Raw genomic sequence first — 21,467 nt, 5'->3', positions numbered from 1 at the left:
ATATTTTCTATTTTCTTGATTGTTTGTTGTACTTTGCGCAATGGGGGTTCCCAAGAGGTCGTTTATGCATGTCGGAAATGGTGCTGCTAAGTTGTGGCTTTGATATTATTTGTCGACACAGTGAGAGCTTGGCTTATCAATTTGATAAACATGTAATCATCGAGATTACTTTCTATCTTCCACTGAGATTTATTAATGTGTTTGTGCGCGTATATATATAGTTATACAATATATATTGATGTGTATATCCATGTAATAATCTCGCAATGCATCCAATCAGATACCACAAGAACTCTCTGAGGTTTATATGTAAACTATGGGAAATCAGATACCACGGTCCACAAGAACTTTGAGGTTTATGTGTAAACTATGGGAAATCGGATACCGCAGGAACTTCGAGGTTTCTGTGTAAACTATGAGAAGCGCTTGCAGTGTAGACCTTTTAGGGTTCCATGTTTCTTTTGTTCTGCTAGCTAAATTCGAGGGCATCGAGGCAGTGTTTGTAAGAGTAAAGACACTGAGCAGCCTTAATTGTCGTTAATGCAAGGGGGCCCGCCTAGATTAGGTTACGTTTGAATAAAGAGAATTCTCAAGCCTAATTTTAAGTCCCTGTAGATAAAACAAGGATAACGTTGGATTCGTAGAATCTAAATACAGGAGAAATGAGGGGCATTGAGGTTGTGTTTGTCAAAGTAAAGACACTGATGAGCAGCCTAAATGATCATTAATGAAGAGGCTTGCGGTAGGCCACGTTAGAATAAAGGAAGTTTTAAGCCTAATTAGAGGCGTTTTGGATGGATAATGTTGGTTTCGTTTATCCCCAGGAAAAGGTACAATAATGCGATATGACTTGATGGAGAAACAAATCATGAAAAGGGGCAAAGGTTCGCATTACAAAACACTTGATTTTCCCAGACTATGGAATGATAAAGCACAAATAATCATTGTAAATATTGAATCTTTTCTTTTTAAATTCATGCCCATATTTTTAAATTATTCATATTTATTGGGAAGTTAGAAAGTAATATAGCTTTTGAGGAGTTCTTGAGTGGGTTCATAATAGCATTTGGGTTGCTGAGTTTGAATGCATTCTCATCATTAGATTACTGGGCTTTTAATTTGCTTCTTAAAAGTACAATTCTAAAATAGGTTTTAAGCTGCAATAATCCAATACAGAGGCAGAGAGCATAGTCTTCTACTCAGTGCTCTTATATACTCTGTACATGGCATCATGCATCCATTAATATATTTGACAGAAGATAAATTTGCAACTTATTTTATTTTATTTTTTTAAAAATGAAAAACTGGAAGCTCCAGCACTAGCAGGGCATGTCACTCGTTGGAATTCACGAGACATGCTTTATGCAAGAGTAGGCTGGACGTGTCATAGTGTAGGCAAGCAGGGAAAAGAAAAAGCACATGTACGGCCTTTGATGGTTCAAATTACTTCCAAACCGCTGGACCAAGAGACCTGTGGACTGTGTGGGTAGGAGTTTTCTTGCTGCTTGCTATGCGGGAAGAGACTTCCTTCTCGTTAAGACACGTATTACCATCTTTGAGCAGAAGGCACATAAATTCCTACATCATTCAAACCAGTGAATATCCCTCTATTGCACATCATATTAGCTACAAAAATTGTTGACTCCAAACGCAGTATCTCAGTAAAATAAATTACAAAACCCAATTTAGCCACGGGAAGGTGTCATCAGCAACCGGGACAACCAGGGCCCTCAAAAATCTGTCTGCTGGTGTAATAATGTTTCACTCCCCACTTCACATCTCGTTGTCGATTATATCCCGCATCATCTGTATTGGAATAAGCCCTTCAGTCCGGATTGCATCTTTACTTGGATCTGGACTGATAAAAAATAGTGTTGGCAGCCCCCGTACCTGTGATAAAAGGATGCTCAATGGGTAATTTGATTCTTCTTCTTCTTTTTTACAAGGTGTACCTCACCGTTTAGATTCCATTAGAATGTATTTTCCAAAGCTCCAGCTATTGCCAACAAAAAGCTATAATGAACTAAAATAGACAACAATGGCAACTTGCAGAGGTAAACAAATAGAAGTCTCGGCGAGTGATTACCTGCATGTCACGTGCAAACTCATACTCATAATCTGTATCAACCTTGACAATCAAGGCATTGTTCTCATACTCCACAGCAAGCTGTAACAAGTCAAGTACACAGGTTATTCATGGGCTTGTCTTATGTTGAAACGATAACCTTTTTATTTTGTATTGACTATATGATAATTAAGCATGAAATATAGTAGGTCTTCATAAATAATTTACTATAAAAAAACTTCATATTCCTATTTTTATGTGATGCAGCTCTTAGTTACAGAAAATTATGACTTGCTTAAGATCTATACTCACGAAAATCCACAATCCAATCACTTGAACTCAGATGGCATGATGAAGAAATTGCTAAAACTGATATTTAATACGAGAATCAAAAACAGGTCAAGTGACATGCAGGCGAAAACAAATATACTTTCCTGATAAGTATATAAATTCTATATAAGGGGTAAGATGATCTATTTTTAAGTTGTATTATACCAGTGCCGACAGTCTATCCCAAAATAACTGTATGCTACTCAAAACATTTGATAGATATTTTGAGAGTTACCAATTTGTGGTCCATTCCATGGAATCTGGAACAATATATTAAAAATCCATGTCTTGATATCTGAACAACCACCGAGCTTAGATAAACACCCGACCTTCTAAACTTTCTTAGAAAGGTCTTCTTGGCTTTTTACACCTCCATTCTACAAATTTTTCTATCCTTCTTCAAAGCATATAGTCAAAGTTCATTAAACTATAAAAGAAAAGGTCCATAACACAAGCAACAAGCAAGGATAAAATATGAAGTCAATCTAAATAAGTTACGAAGTGAAAAATTAGAAACTACGATCCTTTCAAAATGAAGATATATCCAAAACACTCATAACAGACAAACATCATAAACAATTCTGGAAATGCTAATAATCAGCACCTCCATCAAGTATCCTATTTATCATTTATACACCGAAATTAAGGATGGAAACCAGATCACACCTGAGGTACAGCACTCGAGTATTTGAATTTGGACAAACAAACTCTCTGCTGCGAACTACTTCAATGAATATAAAGGTAAATCTAACGACATTAAACTATTGTTGTTTGCACAATAGAAGTCAATTACAAAAGAAGTGTATTTGGAAATCCACCAACTGCCATTACCCACTGTCAAAGAATGAAGTAAACCAGCAAGTCAAAACGTCAAACAACACCCAAGCATATCAAAAGCATCAATTCCCCAGAATCAAGCAACTAGTGGAATGTTGCTCATTGCCTCCTTATAACAAACCCGCGGCAGGAGCTCAGTCTCTTAAGATTTTACAAAGGATTTCTCTGTCAAAACTATGCATAAAGCCTCATGATGATCGAGGGTAAGGGGGGAACCTACATTACAACTAATTTGAATCGAAATTAATATTAGATCACTTTAAGGACTTTTTGCGGTCAAGCATGCGATCATTTTAAATTGAAAGCATAGCACTAGAACTGCAACAAGAATTCCTTAAAGCAATACCATTTCGAGTTCTTGAGCCATCAAAATACAAGGTCCACACCATGTTGCGTAGAAATCAATAATAAGGGGTACGCTTCTTTCCCCCTTGACGAGCTCCTGAACTTCCTCGGCAGACAACTTCTTCTGCTCACACAAAACCACAAATGCATGCAATTAAAATTCAAGCGCAATTCCGACACCAAGATAAAACTGTTAAAAAGGGAGAAAAAAACTTTCGAATCCAACTTTGCTTCCAAAAGAACCTAAGCTAAATAGTAAATTAATTATCTATGACGCCATAAATTATCTACAATTCAACGTTTCCTAGTAAACAAGAAGAGAATTTAAAATTCAAATCCAACCAGAAACAAATTTAAATTTAAGACTTAAAAGGAGAAAATAAAAAGGGAACAAGAACGCATACAACTTATGATAAGAGTCAATGGGAATATTTTGTGGGAAACATACCACAAGGTAGTCTTCTCTAACATACTTGCCGCGAGGGGGCTGGCAAAGCAACTTTCTTGGGAGTGTTGAAAGTGAGAAAGGTGTGTTCTTGGTAGTTGAGGAAGTAGAATGGAGTAAATTTTGTTGGTGGTATTTCAAGTTGGAGTAAGGAATGGAAAAGTGAAGAGGTGGTGGGGAATGAAACGAGAGGATTGGGGAGAGAATGGTTGTGCTAGGTGGTGGCGAGTGGATTTGGAGCAGAGCCATTTTAGATTGGGGAGAGAGAGAGAGAGAGGGCTTTGAAGGGGGTTTGGTTTAATCTGGGTTTGGTTTTTGGACAGCACGATCTAGCACTGGCGGCAGGAGGTATTGCCGTTCTGTTTGGCTCTTAAGGGATTCATATTCCTTTTGGGAACCAATATTTTTCCGCACTCGGCCATGAATAGCGATATCCTTCTTCTTATTCTTTCCATTTTTATTCCTTTGAAATTATCATATACTCTGTTCCAAAAAGAAAGTGACAAATAGGAAAAGATCTGTTACAAATTACGATTGGCGGGGAAAAATTAATTTGTATTTTGTATGTTTTTCTCCACAATAATTAATTGTAACAGACAACTAATGAAATAGTAGTAGTGACAAATATCATGTTTAGAATGCATTTGGTATAAGAAAATATAGAACCCTAAATTATAATTATAATTTTTTTTTCATTTTTCTCTAAGAAAAATAAATTTTCCTCAAAGAAAAGTTAAATCATTTTATTTGAGAAATTCTAATTGACATTTGTTTGAAAGAAAACTGTCATCATTCATTCACCAGAGAAACTTATATTCATAACCGAATACATTCTGAGATGTTTCCATATCAAACATGACATTATAAATCAAAATAATGCATTTGAAACTCCACAAATGCACCATTTTTTTTTTGTGACTGGTCTGGACTTTACTATTATTGATATTTTCTATAGACAAACATCCAAGAAACAACACTCTGTGCTAAAATAGAGACTCAACATCATCCTTTGTAGAAAAGAGAGGACTCAACCTCTACTGACAAATGTTCGAGAGAAGAACTCTTTTTTACTATAGTTTGGACCAACTGTAATAGATTTTGGGATATGTGATAGCCCGTGAAGGTAACACACTTGTCTTTTTTCAACCACAAAGGTTATAGCTGAAAGGTCTGGTGGTGACAAATCTAGTGATCTAGCATGTGTGTCGAGAAGAGCTGTTGGAAGGGGTGGCATGTGAGGACCACATGCAAATGTGAGCGGCACGTAAGAACCACGCCCGGTGATTTTTTACAAAACCATCACTTTCCTTGGAACGATTTTTGACCTGTGACTATTTATATTGCGCATGTCTCTCAAGAGTTGCTGAAAAGTTTTACTTATTTCTTTTTCAATCTTAAAGAAAGTAAAATAACACTACGTAAAAAAATCTTGATAAATAAGGTGGATGAATTGAGAAGGAAGGAAAGGAGATGGAGGAGGAGGAGGAAGCTGAGACATCTTCCTCTAGCAAAAATCAAATTTGGAGCTCTTAGATTTTTAAGACAGGGAGAGAGGGGGGGGGGGGGGCGGCGGCTCCCCATTTACATTTTATTCAAGATCACGCGAGAATAGTTTTTTCTTGGTACTTATATATTAATTAAGGATAAGTATTCTTGTTAATTACTAATTGGTAGGTTGCAGCCTGTGGTTTAGATGGCATGAGACCTAGTCTTTAAAGAGAAGTCTTGAATTTGATTCCCTTCCTCAAATCTCTCAATATCAAAAAAAATTTTAATTAATTAATTAATTAATTTATTTATTTATATATATATATATATCTTGGTATCTAAAGTCTCAACGTTAAGATAAATCATCCGAAAGAGTAACATTTTTCCATAAATGATCGAGACCAAAATATGAAAAGTCACACATTCCTTTTATGGGCAATTGCTATCCAGAATCCAGACGGCCAATAACCATAATTACATATTATTAAAACCGACCCCAAATTAAGCAAAAGAAAATTGAGCACTGTAATTGAAAAATCCTATCAATATTAATATTCATGATCGATGCAAAAACGTCCATATATAGAAACGTTTTTCTAAGTTTCACTACATATTTAGATTTCACAAACCGAAAGTATAAAAAGATGAAGCGATTAGTAGAGAAATTACATCTTATAATACTATAAAATAACCTATATATAACCATTGAACTATGTAGTACTATCATCAGCGGGGCATCTAATGTAAGTTTTTAAAGAAGGTTTAAGCCACATCTGAATTTATACATCTAAATGACTAGTCAATGATATAATTAAAGTTCGATTGGACTCATTTTAAAGAGTAAGAAGTTCTCATTTTCAATGAATATGAGATCCCATATACAACTTATCATTCAGTTTAGAATATCACATATAATATACATAATGACTTTAAAGAAATATTTTAATAGCATGCGCATTTACATGATGCCTTTATATATATGTATGTTAATGTGCTTGGTACCTGAATTTTGCATGTGTAAACAACACTGTATTATTGCTCGAGGAAAGAGAACATTACAGTTAGGTAGAGATGTTATTTTAGCTACCTACCTTATGATATTTTCTTTAATCATTTATCCTAATAGTACAAGTAGTTAAATCTCCTTCAAGACCATTCATCTCCAAGTAAAAGTTCCCTTCTTTTAATTCCTGATCTTTCAGTGTTAATACACGAGTCCATAATAATCTATACTACTTATAAAATACTTGGGATTCTACTCATAGTAATCATCAACTTCTGCCAATTCTCAATGAAGAATCAACACCTTTGCCAACTCCTGCAAAGAGCCTAGCGATCTCTAACTGGGTATTGGCAATAATTTCTGTTCTTTTGAGGTCCATTTCTCCTCTCTTTGCCTCGGCTTCAACTCTCATCGTCTCTATTTCCCTCATCGTCTCCATCCTTGCTTGTTCCGATCTCACCACTACTTCTGCTAGCCATCGTATGCTCTCGGCTATCTCCGTTTCCTCCGGCCTCCTTCTTGATCTCTTCTTCTTTTCCATTTTCATTTTCATCTTTTTGGACCTTGACTTGTCCTTGTCACTATAAAGGGCTGGTGTGCTACTGTCTGTTTCCATATGGTTCTTGTCCGACACTTGGTCTGATAATTTGGTTCCTGCTCCATCTTCCTGTCAAAGTGAAATTAGATTATATTCAAGTAAATTTACCAAAAAAAAGCAGTTCGACATGAGTTATCTAAGGATCCTTGGAATTTACCAAGTGTTTATTCCACAGTAATATTTCTATTGCAAATATTATAAGGTGTCTCTTATAATATCAGCTGGCTCAATTATTTACAAGCAATATATGACCCTGCAACCTCTTATTTTTGGAGGTTTCTGCCCAAGGAATGGAATTCTATTCAATTATTGGTTTAAAGTTGACACTCTGATAGATTACATGATGCAAATTGTCTGAAAAACGTAAACGAGAAGATGGTGAATTTGAACTCTTGCAACAGAAAAAGACTCATGATAGTCCTCACAACTTTAAAGAGTCCTATATATGAAGAAAAAAACACTAAACGATCTCGAATTGTGACGGGCAACCGGGAGCTAGCTAGCAAATGCGATCTAGAACTGGAGAAGGAATGGATATGTACGACTACGAGGACCCCAGGAAGGGCCACCGGTTGTGGTTTTCCCAGTCGCCAAAAAGAGAAAAGAAAAAGAAAAACCCTTCTCTGGAATCCTCAGAAAATTGAAATTGAATGAAGCAACAGGTACAACATTGGCTATTATAACCAGAATTGAGAAAAAGCAAAATTATATTCTGCACTGACCTTGGCCACCCTATCAATACCATTGGATCCATGCGAGTTTTGAGCAACTCCAAGTTGCGGAGGTGGTGGTTGCACCGCTACTGGGGATGGCTCTAGCAACATTAAAGGAGCATTAGGCGGAGGCGGATGAGACGCCGGAGTCGGAGGAGGTGGTGGTGGAGGAACTTGTAATGGACCACTTCCACGCAGCAAAAGGTCGAGACGTGGGTATAGTGGCCATGATGAGGGATCAGCAGTGGAAGACTCTGACCGATACCTTTTCTTCATTGACTCAATCTTGTTCTTGCACTGTGTCTGCGTCTTGGACGACTTGGTACAATTGGCACGCGATGAAACATGGTGCGCAACATCTTCCCAGTCATGGCCCTTGAGCTTGGCTCGGTTTCGGAGAACCCATTTGGTTTCATAGGCTTCAAGAAGGCTTGAAACTGCTCCTTCACTCCACTCATCTCTTTTCAGTCTATCACTGCTACCACCAGTAGCGGCAGCAGCAGGAGGAGGTGGCGTAAACGGTTTTCTTGGAGAGTCTTCCTTAATGGTGGTGGTGGTGGTGGTGGTGTTGTTGTTGTTGTTAGGGAGGAGAGATGAGGTTTCTTGGTTAATTTCTTTGTCCATCTCTCCCCATGCTAAAACTTTTACCCTTGTTTAGCTGTTAACCTGTATAACCCTAAAAAAAAGTTGAAGCATATAACTGCAAGAGAGAGAGACAAAGAGAGAGAACCACTAGCATTAGAGAGAAAAAGAATGGATAGTATTGGTGCCCACCCAAAAGAAGAGAGAGAGAGAGACAGAGAGAAAGGGAATAGCATTAGATCAGAAAGGGGAGGAAAGGTTAGGGTTAGTGGGCAACCAAGAAAATGGCTCACTTTTGTCAAATGAGTTAATGATGTTAACCTCTCCAAACTTTTATTTTTCACTTTTTGGGGTGGTGTTATGTGATTGTGGGTATGTTGGTTTTATTGCTGTGGTTGAGTTATCTTGGCTGTTAGCGTTGATATGAAGCCAACCAAGACATCCACTTGGGCCTATGAGGGCGTGAGAGGTGTTGGTGGTGGCCATTCACGTGGGTCTGTCACCCACTCCATCCCTATCACCCAAATTCACCACCACCATCATCTCCTCCTCCACCAGCCAATGTGCTTAATTGCTACCTTCTCTCAACCTCAGCTTGCCCTTTTGATCCCCCTTCTGAACTCTTTCCCTTTCTTTTTTTCCTTAGCTTTGCTTTTTGCCTTTTTGTGTGCCTTTTTGAAAGTGTTGGTGGATTGATTCATAACCACTGGAGTCAAATGCTAATGGCTGATCTCTAAATAACATGTTCTATTTGGCGCATTGATTCCGCCTCGCCAATCCATCATGCATGGTGGCCAGTCATAATATGCGATATCTAGTGGTGATGAACAAATTTCCTAGTCCTTTGATCAAAACACCAGAAGACCTGCGTTACTACATAACACTGTTTAATTAGCCTGATCTTACTTTGTGTTTTTCATTTCTATCACTTTCAACTTCATCTAAAAGGTTTCCTTAGGCATGATATAAGCAAAGACAACAAGACATTAGGGCACGAGTGGATTAACAGTCAACAATGGATATGGTAATTTGCCTGACAATTACTTGCACTTTCAAACTCAGCCGTAAGTTCGAGAAATATGGAAGAAACAGTAACGGACAACAGGAACAGCACTTAACGTGGCCCCAAAGTACCACCTGGCAGGCCTTCATGTCACTGTTCAGTGATAAAGTCCCAACTTGAACTAAATCTCAATTTTTAAGGAAAACTCCTCCCAAACAAAAGATTTGGCAGATATATCTGTATGTGTTTTCATATTTTAGGCTCTTTCATGTCATTGACTTGCGTGCAGATGTAAATCATGAAATTGTAACAACGAATATTTTCTCAGAGTTGAAAAAAAGGGATGTGGGGAAACCTAGATCGACGATCAAAAGATCGAAATTAAGAGCACATGGTGTATTGGCAAGCCTTTGAGAGGTGGTTGAAAGGTAGAGGTAAAATAAAAATAGGAAAGAGAAAGTGGTAGGCTTTTGACGGTAGTGCCTTGATTGTCTTTAGACTTTAGTCTTTAGTATATTGTTAGTGACAATGCTGACAAATATTAGACCAAGTAATGATGAAGACTGCATGATCACTTGTGGGATCTGATTGGAGCTTGTGATGGGAATAAATGTACAAAGCATTATAATGAAGAACCATTTGCACTCAATCTTCACAGAAGTTCAAAATCTTATTGATGGGATATACTAATTAGAGGTTGATCTTTTTCTTAGGTAGACCAATTTTTACTAATCAAAACTTAATAAATTACATAAAGTAGAATTAGCCATCACGATGTGCTCATTCCCAGCCCACCCAAAAAGTGAAAAGAGAGTCCATTTACTTATAGCTAGCTTGTTTCTTTGTGGGTCAGATCTAGGATCCTTTTGAGTCCATATACAAGTAAAGTTATCAAGGGTAGCTGTTAGTTTTTGATTTGGAAAGATGGGAATCAAGTTTCAAGGAGTTCGGTGGAAAATAACATACCCGGATATACAGTGGTAGTAGTTGGGAAAGCCTTTTTTAGTGTTGGTTTTAGATTAGTTTCCCTTCTGATTCTCTCTGGTTTCTCTCCATTCTTTCATAATCTGTGTTTGGGAACACTTTTTCTCTTCGATCCATCTTAAATTGTCTATAACTTCTTCGGTCCAAGGGTGTTTCAGCCAACTTGAGTGTGATACGTGATAAGGGTTTCTATGGTCATTTGAAGTGGGACAATGGTATGGTACCTATGAGTCAGGTGCAAAATGTTACTGTAATTATTCTGTTAAAAAAGCAAGATTAGGATTTTATGGTACAATTAAAATATAAGATAAAATCAACCCAAATCTTCTTATAAAAGGTAAAACAGAGTTAAAAGTCTACGACTAGAAAGTAGAAACTTTACTCTAAAAAACCCTAAGGCAAATGGCTGGACATTACTTAACCAAAAAAAGCATCTCCGAAGATATGAATTTGTACCTATGAAAATTGAGATTCCAGCTGGAGATGGACAGTGGACCCTGAATCTACAGTCCCACCAAGAGGGACTTTTGACCAGAATTTGTATACCCACATAAATAATGTAGAGTTGATTGATGCAGACAGTAACGGTTGGCATATTGTGGCTTTTGCGGTTGAATTTAATGGATCCAAAGCATGGAAGGCCATCGCCTGGTGAGCACAACATGGTTGGTTCTATACTTAAGTTCCCATTTAGAGATGCTGATTATTGAATCACAAGTTAAAAGCCAGAGAATAGAAAGATAACAGCATCTTGGGCATACACCAACAGATGCCCTAATCCAGACCGACCCCATGCATGTATGCAAGTCCGCTTAGTCAGGAGTGAATCCAACTCTTTTTCATTAAAGTTATGCTTGTTTCAAGTTGGTGTGCTAATACACAACGTGTTATATATATATATATATATATATAGGATCCATTCCGATTATAAAAGAAGAAGAAGTTAAAACACTACTATTTTTTTATACGAGTACTTTCATATAGTGATATGTTTAGATGTATCGATAAACGTCGAGCTTATAAATAAATTCTTCCCTGAATTCTGACTTGTAAACAGGAGACTAGAGTTGATTCAGATTAGACTCAGATCAGTACCATTTGATCTCATACTATGAGAAAAAGCATTATTTGTCCTAAAAACATGCATTTTAAGCTTTTGATCAGGCCCAAGAGGTTGCCACCTAACCAAGTTGTGCAGCAATGATAATACTTGAGCTTCCAGTTCTATACTAAGTTCCTTTCCCACCCACTTCGTACCCGGACCGACCATGATGATAGAGAAATGATATTCTTACCGACAATTTTTTTTTTTAATTTTTTATTTAATAATTAAGAAAATATTTTTAAATTTAAATATATATATAAAACCAAAAAGAAAAAAATATCGCTGAGTCTCCGATTCTGTGTGTGGCTGTAGAGGCTCACCGATGATAACGGCAATGGACAATATGTTTCTGTGATCTATCTCTGTCACTTGTCATCCTTCAAGGGCTGTAAACAGGTAACAGCTTAAGATGGAGACACGCCAGCTTCGTAGCATCCATCTAGTACAAGTTGCCATGGTCGTCACCAACTAGTTTTGACCAGTACGTTCCTTTTTTTTTTTAATCGGATTTTCTTTCTTGTCTATGCTTTTTGCCATGAGTTTTGCCAAGAAGTATGCTAGAACTAGTCGGCTTGCAATTCTAGACAGAAAGGCATTGACTTTCATCCGTACATGATGCTGCGTCGGTGAATGGCTTGTGCATAGGCACAGCTAGCCAACAAGGAAAGAAAAGTATTGCAGTAAGTTACCATATTGGCCGATCGTGGACCATAATATTGTACACAATCAACATATATATACATTTCTTTCAGACTGATCCTTCAAAAGTTTGTGCATCTATTAAAAAAAAACATTTCCTGTATCCTTTCATATATGTTTTATAGTTTCTAAATGTTTCAAAAAAGTTTTACCAATACATTTTACTTTCCTCTGCTTTAAATGCGTGATTATAGTTTTTCTATTGGTATGCATTCAATTATGTGAACCAAAAAAACGGGACAAAGCTTTTGTAGAGAGCAACTCAGAGCAATGAATTGTATACCTTGGACTAATGTCTGGCAAGAGGTTGGTGCAACGGATCTCGCTGCAGCTCACCGCTTTTGATTTTTCAATGTTTTGATTTTTTACATCATTTTTTAAATATTTTTTTAAAGTGAAAAAAATCAGAATATAATTAAAAAATAATTTCTTAATCACTAAGTTAAAAAAAATTAAAAAAAAAAATAAAAATGGGAGCGAGATCCCAATCATTTTCCTTCTACCAACTAGTGTGCCGCTAGTTTTGACTATTGAGTGTGTATAAATTTTTATTTTTATTTTTTTAATACATTTAAAAAAAATAAAAATATATGTATCAATACATTAAAATCACTTCCTTAATTATTTAGTAAATAAAAAAATTTTTAAAAATTAAATACATAGAACAGTTCAAATAAAGGAACATGTTATTTAAAAGAGAAAATATACAAAATATATATACTGGAGGGCATTCGCATGTGATTGGAATGATTGATCAAGGAGTTGAGTTCTCCAGGTGATGACAGAAGTGAGTCATTAACTGAACATAGAAAGCATTGGTTGACCCAAACCCAATAATTCAATCTTTATAAAACATTTTCACGAATATTTCTTTACGTTTCAATGTTCAAACCAACATCAGAACCAGTAGTGGTTTGACTACAGAGTTTGAACAGCAACCAGCATGCTCTGTATTTTGTGTCTTCGATTTCATCTCCATTCATTTCAAGTATGGGATAATGTGAGATATCTGGAGAAGTTCAAATCCTGTTGATCCCATTTGTTTGGAATTATACATTGTATATTTGTTTATATTCCAAGAATTAAAAGGGTTTAATATTTCCTAGAAAAAAACGAAGTAACCTAGTGGGGGTGGTGACCTCTAGGATCCAATTAAAATGTAATAATATTATATTATAAGAGTATAGCATTAAAAGTCATTTAGTACCGAAAGGGGAATTGAACTAATAGAAGGAAAATGAGTACCATGTCATCATATTTCCAAATGGAGCATGCATGCTGTTAGTAGACAACTTTCGAAGCTTACTTACGAAATGTTGGGATTCCAAGAGTTAAAAATAAGACTAAAGAAGTGCAAGCTAAAGTCCGATTGTAATTTAGATTTAATTGAAATTAATTCAGTTTAATTTTAAACCGAATTTAACATCTACATAACCCATTCTCAAATCACAAAATTCATATTAACTCAAAATTTTTTTATTTCTACACTTACAATCTTATTTAACTCAATATTTTTTTACGACACACAATCTATTTTAATTTTTCATAGATATATTTAAACTTTTCTTATTATTTAAATATTACTAAATTCATTTTAAATAGATTCTATAAAATTGCCTTTGCCATCTTAAAACTTAACTCTGCTATCCAATTCGTAGCTAAGCTTTCGAATCAATGGATCGGACGTGACATTGGCCTGTGGCACACCATCTTGACTCAAAAATGATGTCATTCTCCTCCTTGTTGCCCATCGTTGCTATGCAACACAAGGACCAACATCGATTTCATTGCAGGCTTTCAAATTATCAACAAATTGGAGGCTAATTGAAGGGAAAGTGGCAGATTTTGAAGTTTTTTCTTCTGGTAGAATGTAGAAAGATACAAATCGGAGGAGGAATTGATCATTTACAGTAAACAGGAAAACAATAAGGTAAGGATGAAGAAGCTCTATTCTCTATTATAATTCATCTAAAGCTAAACAATGAAATCAAAACCAAAGCTTTATATGTAGTATTAACAGTAGTACACCTTTAAATATACCATTGCAGAAAAAGACACAAAATTTCACGCACACTCTTGTTGATTCACTAATGAATCAAACCGCTCGTCTCTCACCAAACACCCATTGTTCCCACCGTACAACACTTTCAGCAGTGCCACCGCCTTGCTCTTCCCCTTTGAACTTCCATTCTCCGCCACGTCGGTGATTCCCTCCACCGCCAGCATCCCTTGCTCCCTCACTTCCCTCCCTATCCTCTCCCTTCCGCATCTCACCAAATTCAACAGCGCCGCCACCGCGTTCTCCTTTACCCTCATGGTCGACCCCGTCGCCCCGTCCAATAAATCCACCAATACCCCGATACCCGATACCTTTCTAAACGCCTCTTCGCTCTCCTCGCACCCCGCGACCTGCGCGATAACCGCCGTCGCGTCCTCTACAACTCCGGTAGCAAATCCTTTCAATATCAGGGAAAACAGGGGCCCGACACCGCCCAGATCAATAACCGTCTTGCGATTCAAAGGATAGAGTGAGATTCCAAAAAGAGCTTTGAGCGCGTCCTTAACGGATCTGACGGAGGAACCGGAGTGCTTTGTTATGTCGATCAAGGAATAGATGATATCACGTTTGGATCCAATGATGGGACGGTACTCCTCGTCGATTAGGAGGCTGTGGAGAGTGGCTGCGGATGACTGGACAGCGGAGGCGTAAGAGGATGAAGCATGGTGGCGGAGCACGTGGGAGAGAGCGTCCAGGAGGCCGCGCGTGGACATGAGGACAGCGCGGGAGGAGATGGAGAGGTTGAGTAGGGTGGCGGCGGCGTCGTCCTGGGTGGCGTGGGCAGAAGAGTAGAGGTTCTCGGCGAGGTAAGGTACTGCGCCGGCGTCAGCGATGAGAGGGCGGGTATCGGCATCGAGCTTGGTCATGAGGCGGAGCTCGCTCAGGGCCTCGGCTCGGGTCTGTTCCGACACGGAACCCAGCTTGGTTATCAGGGAGCGCACGGTTCGATGCTTCACCTCCATTTGTTCAAAATCCAAAGCAGTATCTGAAATATCCTGCTATTGTCTGGATACTTGCTCCTCTCTCTCTCTCTCTCCCTCTTCTCGTGTCTATCTATACGCTGAAGACAGTTCTCGAACGTGTGAAAACGAAGGAACACCGGAAAGGCGAGAGTTGCTTTGCAATTGGATTTTCATTGCAAAAACGTCAAAGGACATCTACCTAACTATTCTCAATGACGAAAATGCCCTTATTTATTTATCTTTCCAACCAGAATTATTATTATTTTTTAAGTTAGAATTATTTATTGATATTAGTATATTACTACTAATATTATTATTATTATTATTATTTATTTATTTATTTTTGTTTTTGAATTACTCGTTTTGTTATTAAAAAAATTATAAAGAAATCTTATATCACATATTTCTAACTAAAGTCTGATTTTTTTATTTTCGTCATTCTATTTAAATACATATATATTTAAACAATAAGATAAAATGATAAAAATAATAAATTACTTATTAATTAAGTGGAGATATGTGGTATAAGACTTCTATGTATAATTTCTCTTTGTTTTTAGGTGTAACACACAACATAATTAAGATTTGAGAAAATAGAAACAATGAAAATTAAAAAAAAAAAAATACAAAATTAGAAGGTGATAAAAATGATTAATTATATTAATTGAAGGGAAGAGAGTATGTGAGAATTGATTTTATATATATATAATTTATAAGCCGAAATGGTCTAACATCAGACTACTTGTCAACCACGAGGGTTTTGAATTCAAGACCACCTTTGTCTTATAATTTAGGTGTTATATATGTATATACGATTCCACCAATTGAAAATGTCATTTTTCTACCAGTTTGGGGGCAGGTTGCATTGATTTATGATACTTGCGTACGGGCATTCATTCATTACATGGCCCAATAACCTTATCCACTTGCCCATGATTTCTCGGAAAATTATACCAAACTATGATATTTTATGAGATTTCTGAACAATTCAACATATGATAATATGTAGTCAATTAAGGTTGTCCAAGTAACTCGAACATGATTTTGCATATATGCAGGCTATTGGAAACTTCTGCAAAAGTATGTGGCTTTTGGAAAGCCTTTTAACTTCTTTAATTTCTTGGTGATCGAACAAGTACTGTTCCTGCGCGCACCGGTTGTCAGTGACGATCAGCTAGCATTTTCTTGGTAACCATGGTACAATTCCATCAGTTGAGGAACGAGGGTAGACTGTAACATAGCCATATATGTAACAGTTAATGTTAATAGCATCAAAAAGACTGGCTGCTGTTTAGCTCTCTCGATCGGCCATCAAACCCAAGAAAAGGAGCCAGAAAACATAACAAAAAGACTACGTACGAACATGTTCATTGGCAAGGCAAAGTTGACTAATTCCGTCTACTCATTTATGGGCTGGAACCATTAATTTGTTAATCACTCCATGGTCAAGACAACCACTAAATTGACATATGTATGTGGGTGCATACATTGAATTGCGACGAACTAAGAAACCCAGCTTGAAACCATGATATGACATATATATGCATCTTTCTTTCTTTTTTTACAAGTAATGCTCCTTAATCTAATGTGAACCACATGCAGAAGGTGTTTCTAGCCTTCAACCTAATTAAGACGCAATACATACAGTTTGATCATCATGTAGGTTTACATGAGAATGTTCTGCTTGAGAAACACATGAATTTGAAACTTTTTTTTATGGGTTTGAATCCAACATTCACATTAGCAGGTTTACACTACAACTTTACAACTTTATACACAACTTTAATCTATGTGCCTTTACAAACTCGTATCCATCAATATCATTCTTCATGTGTTTAGCGTTCACCAAGTCAAATTTGAGACCAAAGCATAATTTCCTGATCTCGCAAATATCCACAAGACCCATGCAAATACTAATATGTCCGTACTGATCATGATTACGATTGCAATGTCATCAGGGGCGGCTCGACCGCGATTACTACTAGTATAGCCTGAGACCTTTGAAACATGAGCTCGAAATATCTGACGGCTGCACGCACATGTATATTTATTGATAGAGGTTGAAGTTCTGTTACTATAATTATTTTTATTTATTTATTATATATTTTATTGATATGATTAATTAAAATAATTATTTTATATTAAAAAAATAATATAATTAATTTAAAATGTATAAAAAATATATAAAAATAACTGCATATACAAGTTTTAAAATTTGAAAATATGAAAAAAAGAAAAAAAAAAACTAATTCCAATGTAAGGTTTTTTAATTTTTTATGAAGTGAGGATGAAACTATAGAGTGTCCAACGTGCTTGGGCCAGGCCGTCCGGTCATGCCATAATGAGGCTGGCGCTACCGCGTGACTCATGAGGAGACAAGATAAACATCCTCTCGATTGTAAACGTACGTAGGACACTTTAAGTTGTTAAAAATACTGAATGTTTAATAATTTGAAGTGTTACTTTCAAACTCCAAAGTAATATTCATTAGCAGATGCATTTACCATCACAAAACATTACAACACCCCTCATTTATTGGTTTATATATATATATATAAATTCAGAGAGGAAAAAAAAAAAAAAAAATTGACCGCAAAACATTTGGAAGTGGTGCAAAATACAACCCGTGACTATGTACCTTACCCAATATAGTGATGATCATCCTAAATAAAGACAAATTAAGATGGCTACAGAGAATCCCGTGACACACCTCCACCACAAAACTACAAAATGACACTTCAATATGGACCTTGTACCTACTCATCCATCCCTTTTAAACACGTACAGTTAATAGCAAACCTTAGAACTTATTCAAAAAATAATACTAATAATAATAAACCTTAGAACTAAATCCGGGCAAAAAGCCAAATACATTATACATAAAATGGGGTACCAAAATGACATGAGCATGAGCTAAGGACATGGCATGGGAACCCAACAAGCAAGATTAGGTGCAGAGCTCACGAGACACGCCAAGCCTCGAATTGGGAACGTCGAACAGCACGCGGTGGTTCTGTTGTTGCATGTTGGCTATCACATTGAGCACCGAGTTCACGTTGGCGGGAGCGGCTGCCATGGCTAAACATGTGGTGCTGCCTGCTGAGCTGTGGATCAGTATGTTGTCTGGTGGTAGTGTCACATTCATGCCTGCGAACATGAATGTTATTGTGGGCGCAACAATTGGGTCCGAGTAGCATGTGTCGAAGCCACCTAGGGATGACACTCCTGGCTTATTCACACGCCTTCGGAACTCGTCTCTCACGGCTATGTACGCCGGCTGGACTAGCCGGGTGAAGACAGTGCCTGATCCAAGCCAAAAGAATTTTTGTTCACATCAAGATTTTGAACATGCATTTTTTAGCGAAAATCTAGTTGGACTGTGTATTAATATATACATCAATTTAATATAATTAGTGAAAAATAATTTTATTTTAAAATAATATTAATTTAAATTTTGAATATGATAGAATCAGTATTAATATGCAGATTAATTCGTGACTTTACTTATATTTAACAAAAAAACTCTTTTTTAGTATGTGACCGACTTGAGTAAGTGTAGACGCTAAATAAAATATCATGCACAAACTGTTTGAGTACATAAAAAAAAAATTACCAGAATCAATGATGGTCCCTGCGCCTGTCGTGGGATTGAATGCCAGTGCATCAGCCGGAATGTCCACGATTCTCCGACCAACCCTAATTGCAATTAAGTTCACATAGTACAGTGATGATCTTCTAGGGTTTCTGAGCAAGGGAGTGTACTTGATCCTCTTGGGCTGCCCAACAGGGCCGAGCCTCAGAGACCCAGAAAAGTTGAGGGACTTGAAACTGGGCAAGCAGTAAGAAAATGTGGATTGGTAAAGGTTTTGGGTCTGGGATAAAAGAGAGAGTGGCCCTCGGCCGAGACCCAAGAGGCCCTGTGGTGGCGTTGAGCTGCCCGTGACTCTCTGTATGCAGCCGAAGGTATAGTCAGGAACAGAGTCAGTGGCTAAGGTGATGTTGTCCTGGGACAGGTTAGCCGCTATGGTGGATCCGCCATAGGTCAAGTTGAAACTGCATGCACTGCCACCGCAAGTGGGGTTGGGTACCTGAAAAACAAAGTTATTCACCCGTGAACTTTGCATCGGTGACATCACACACAAAAAGTCGAAGAAGGAAAAAGAAAGCGCGTGGGACTAGTGGATTAGCATCAACTTAGAATTTATTTTGACAACAGCTTAATTTGTATCATTTTGTTAACTAAAAATTCACAAACACCAATCATGAATGTGCCAAAACCTCAGACAAACAAGGGAAAACCAAAAGGTTTCGATTTACTCAGCAATCTTAGGATTTTCCTTGTTAGTGGGAACCTAAACTCTTCTTTGCAAGGGAATATATAGGAAATAAAGTTGAATCACATTCATCTAGGACCAACCTTTATAATAGCTTACAATAAAACGTGGCTTGATTGATAGATCTTACTCTGTAAAGAGAACTTGTACCGTTCATAAGGATCACAGATCAGAGTAATTATTAGATATTTCAGAATACAGATACATGACACTTTCATCATATTATAAGATGTCACGTTAATTTAAAGTGTTGCTTATATAGTCATTTTTAATCCCATACATCTAGTGATTAAAGCAGAGTATGAATAGTCGAGATACTTAATAATTTTCCACAAATTAAGCCAACTGTTAACAGAAATTATGTAATAAAGCAGTACATCACGTACCTGCTTACACTGAGCTACTTCACAGCCGAGGGTCTTGAAGGTGGTGGATTTATCAGAGGCAAACAACGTCGTTGATGGGCACCCAACACAGCCACTGCAAGGTATCCAAGCAGCATCATTGCTCGTGTCCATGGCCAAGAGAAAGGTCTGAGCTGGTGTCCCAATCTTGGCCCTGACAATATACGTGGGGCTCTGTATGATTTGCCGGCCGGAGGCAATCGGCACGACAGATTTGCGGGCCACAAGGCTCGTCAGGTACTGGAGCCTGGCCTGGTCCTTGACCTGCATTTGGAGCACACTCTCATCCCATGAGAGTGGCTTTGAGGGCTTGAATGGGGAGCATGGGCTGTAAACGTGGAAGACTTGGAGGGTTGAGCCGTGGTCCGCTGTCTCGCATTTGGGGTTGAGCCCTTGGGCAAGGGAAGCATAGAGGAGGGTTACTGCTAAGACATGGGATACTAGAAATAGGGTTCTCATAGCCATGGCTACTTGGTGATCAGGGCGAGTTGGCTATGATGGTTATTGTGGTCAAGAGACAGTGTATATATAGCTGTAATAGTGTGTCTGTTTTCTCTTTATTTTATTTTATATTTTGAAGTGGGGATGACAATTAGTAGAATTCTGTAGTGAGTGCGGAGTGTGCGTAGTTTGCTTACAGACTGTATTCCATATGCTTTTGTAGACTGGCCCGTGCCTCTGTCACGTTCAACTTAGGAATGGATGATATTTTGCCCTCTTCCTCTCGTATTTCTTGATTGAGAGAGAGACAGAGAGAGAGAGACTGAACGAGAGGAACGCGAGGATTGGCAATTTTGATAGCCTAGATATGTTAGATATGATTATGCAAAGATTGAAGTAGAATGAATGATAAGTGTGGCCACCTTGAAATAGTAGTAAACAATATTACAAGAATCTGATTTGTTCAAAACGCCACTTATATTATTAATTGTTAGACACAGAGCATCATTTGTGTTCTAGCTCACTGTCTCCCTGAAAACTGAATAAGTAGACAAGGGCGATGATGTGCAATTAGGCCATCTATTTCACGTGTTGCTACAGTGTAAATTGTAATGATTAGTATTTTATTAAAGATAAGATCTTTATCTGATTTACATAATTTTAGAAACCTAAAGAAGATGGAAAGGTAGAGAGAGAGATATCAGGAGATTCTCTTTTTGCCTGTTTGCATTATGGGGGCTTTGTTTCTTTCCTCCCATTCACGCTAAATATAATCTCTTAATGCTAGGAATATGGAAAACCAAAAGAAAGCAAGCAGAGCCCAGTGCCGTCTAGCTCAGCTCTGATAATAGTCAATTATCTTGCAGGAGTCGCTGGAAATTTGTCCTTAAGTCACGGACATTGCAGTCATAGATGAAGTTTGCATGTGATATTTGACTCCAGGCCAAAACCCAATCTAACCCTACCCAGGATGCAAACGCTAAACTTGGGGTTTGATAGATCTTTTCAGATTCTCATCTAAATCTTTTCCACTAAAGCTAGTTAATTGACGCAAAGCATGTGATCTGATT

General features: G+C 37.5%; 4 protein-coding genes across 5 annotated transcripts; all 4 read right to left on the bottom strand.

The window, feature by feature from the left end:
• Positions 1–1,554: 1,554 nt before the first annotated feature.
• On the bottom strand, positions 1,555–4,363 carry LOC122290712 (thioredoxin-like protein CITRX, chloroplastic). Of its 2 annotated transcripts, none has more exons than XM_043098315.1 (4): positions 4,026–4,356; positions 3,579–3,701; positions 2,087–2,167; positions 1,555–1,890 (listed from the first exon to the last, which is right to left on the bottom strand). In XM_043098315.1, exons 1-4 carry the CDS (start codon positions 4,269–4,271, stop codon positions 1,774–1,776), a joined length of 567 nt encoding a protein of 188 aa, XP_042954249.1. In that variant the 5' UTR covers positions 4,272–4,356; the 3' UTR covers positions 1,555–1,773. The 2 variants fall into 2 exon arrangements, with proteins under 2 accessions (XP_042954249.1, XP_042954250.1); XM_043098316.1 differs by lacking the exon at positions 1,555–1,890 and adding an exon at positions 1,932–1,996 and having other exon boundaries at positions 4,026–4,363.
• A 2,154-nt stretch (positions 4,364–6,517) lies between these two features.
• On the bottom strand, positions 6,518–8,737 carry LOC122290797 (trihelix transcription factor ASIL1-like). The gene is made up of 2 exons (XM_043098456.1): positions 7,834–8,737; positions 6,518–7,180 (listed from the first exon to the last, which is right to left on the bottom strand). Exons 1-2 carry the CDS (start codon positions 8,446–8,448, stop codon positions 6,782–6,784), a joined length of 1,014 nt encoding a protein of 337 aa, XP_042954390.1. The 5' UTR covers positions 8,449–8,737; the 3' UTR covers positions 6,518–6,781.
• A 5,391-nt stretch (positions 8,738–14,128) lies between these two features.
• LOC122292845 (U-box domain-containing protein 11-like) lies at positions 14,129–15,378 on the bottom strand. The gene has a single exon (XM_043101390.1). It carries the CDS (start codon positions 15,216–15,218, stop codon positions 14,262–14,264), a length of 957 nt encoding a protein of 318 aa, XP_042957324.1. The 5' UTR covers positions 15,219–15,378; the 3' UTR covers positions 14,129–14,261.
• A 2,448-nt stretch (positions 15,379–17,826) lies between these two features.
• Positions 17,827–20,560, bottom strand: LOC122292262 (aspartyl protease AED3-like). Its single transcript, XM_043100511.1, has 3 exons — positions 19,939–20,560; positions 18,832–19,306; positions 17,827–18,521 (listed from the first exon to the last, which is right to left on the bottom strand). Exons 1-3 carry the CDS (start codon positions 20,419–20,421, stop codon positions 18,166–18,168), a joined length of 1,314 nt encoding a protein of 437 aa, XP_042956445.1. The 5' UTR covers positions 20,422–20,560; the 3' UTR covers positions 17,827–18,165.
• Between the last annotated feature and the right edge of the window lie 907 nt (positions 20,561–21,467).

The sequence above is a fragment of the Carya illinoinensis genome, chromosome 13 (genome assembly GCF_018687715.1).
Source record: "Carya illinoinensis cultivar Pawnee chromosome 13, C.illinoinensisPawnee_v1, whole genome shotgun sequence".
Classification (NCBI taxonomy): domain Eukaryota; kingdom Viridiplantae; phylum Streptophyta; class Magnoliopsida; order Fagales; family Juglandaceae; genus Carya; species Carya illinoinensis.
The sequence above is the reverse complement of the archived record's forward strand: the minus strand, read 5'-3'. Positions and strand labels throughout refer to the sequence as shown.

What these genes read in the sequence shown, in the direction of transcription:
- LOC122290797 (XM_043098456.1), bottom strand. Translation starts at nt 8,448, where the DNA reads ATGGACAAAGAAATTAACCAAGAAACCTCATCTCTCCTCCCTAACAAC. An exon ending in GTATTGATAGGGTGGCCAAG is followed by an intron (nt 7,181 to 7,833) that starts GTCAGTGCAGAA and finishes TCACTTTGACAG; the next exon opens with GAAGATGGAGCAGGAACCAA.
- LOC122292845 (XM_043101390.1), bottom strand. Translation starts at nt 15,218, where the DNA reads ATGGAGGTGAAGCATCGAACCGTGCGCTCCCTGATAACCAAGCTGGGT.
- LOC122290712 (XM_043098315.1), bottom strand. Translation starts at nt 4,271, where the DNA reads ATGGCTCTGCTCCAAATCCACTCGCCACCACCTAGCACAACCATTCTC. An exon ending in TTAGAGAAGACTACCTTGTG is followed by an intron (nt 3,702 to 4,025) that starts GTATGTTTCCCA and finishes TTGTGTGAGCAG; the next exon opens with AAGAAGTTGTCTGCCGAGGA. An exon ending in TGGCTCAAGAACTCGAAATG is followed by an intron (nt 2,168 to 3,578) that starts GTATTGCTTTAA and finishes GACTTGTTACAG; the next exon opens with CTTGCTGTGGAGTATGAGAA.
- LOC122292262 (XM_043100511.1), bottom strand. Translation starts at nt 20,421, where the DNA reads ATGGCTATGAGAACCCTATTTCTAGTATCCCATGTCTTAGCAGTAACC. An exon ending in AAGTAGCTCAGTGTAAGCAG is followed by an intron (nt 19,307 to 19,938) that starts GTACGTGATGTA and finishes TTTGTTTTTCAG; the next exon opens with GTACCCAACCCCACTTGCGG. An exon ending in AGGGACCATCATTGATTCTG is followed by an intron (nt 18,522 to 18,831) that starts GTAATTTTTTTT and finishes GGCTTGGATCAG; the next exon opens with GCACTGTCTTCACCCGGCTA.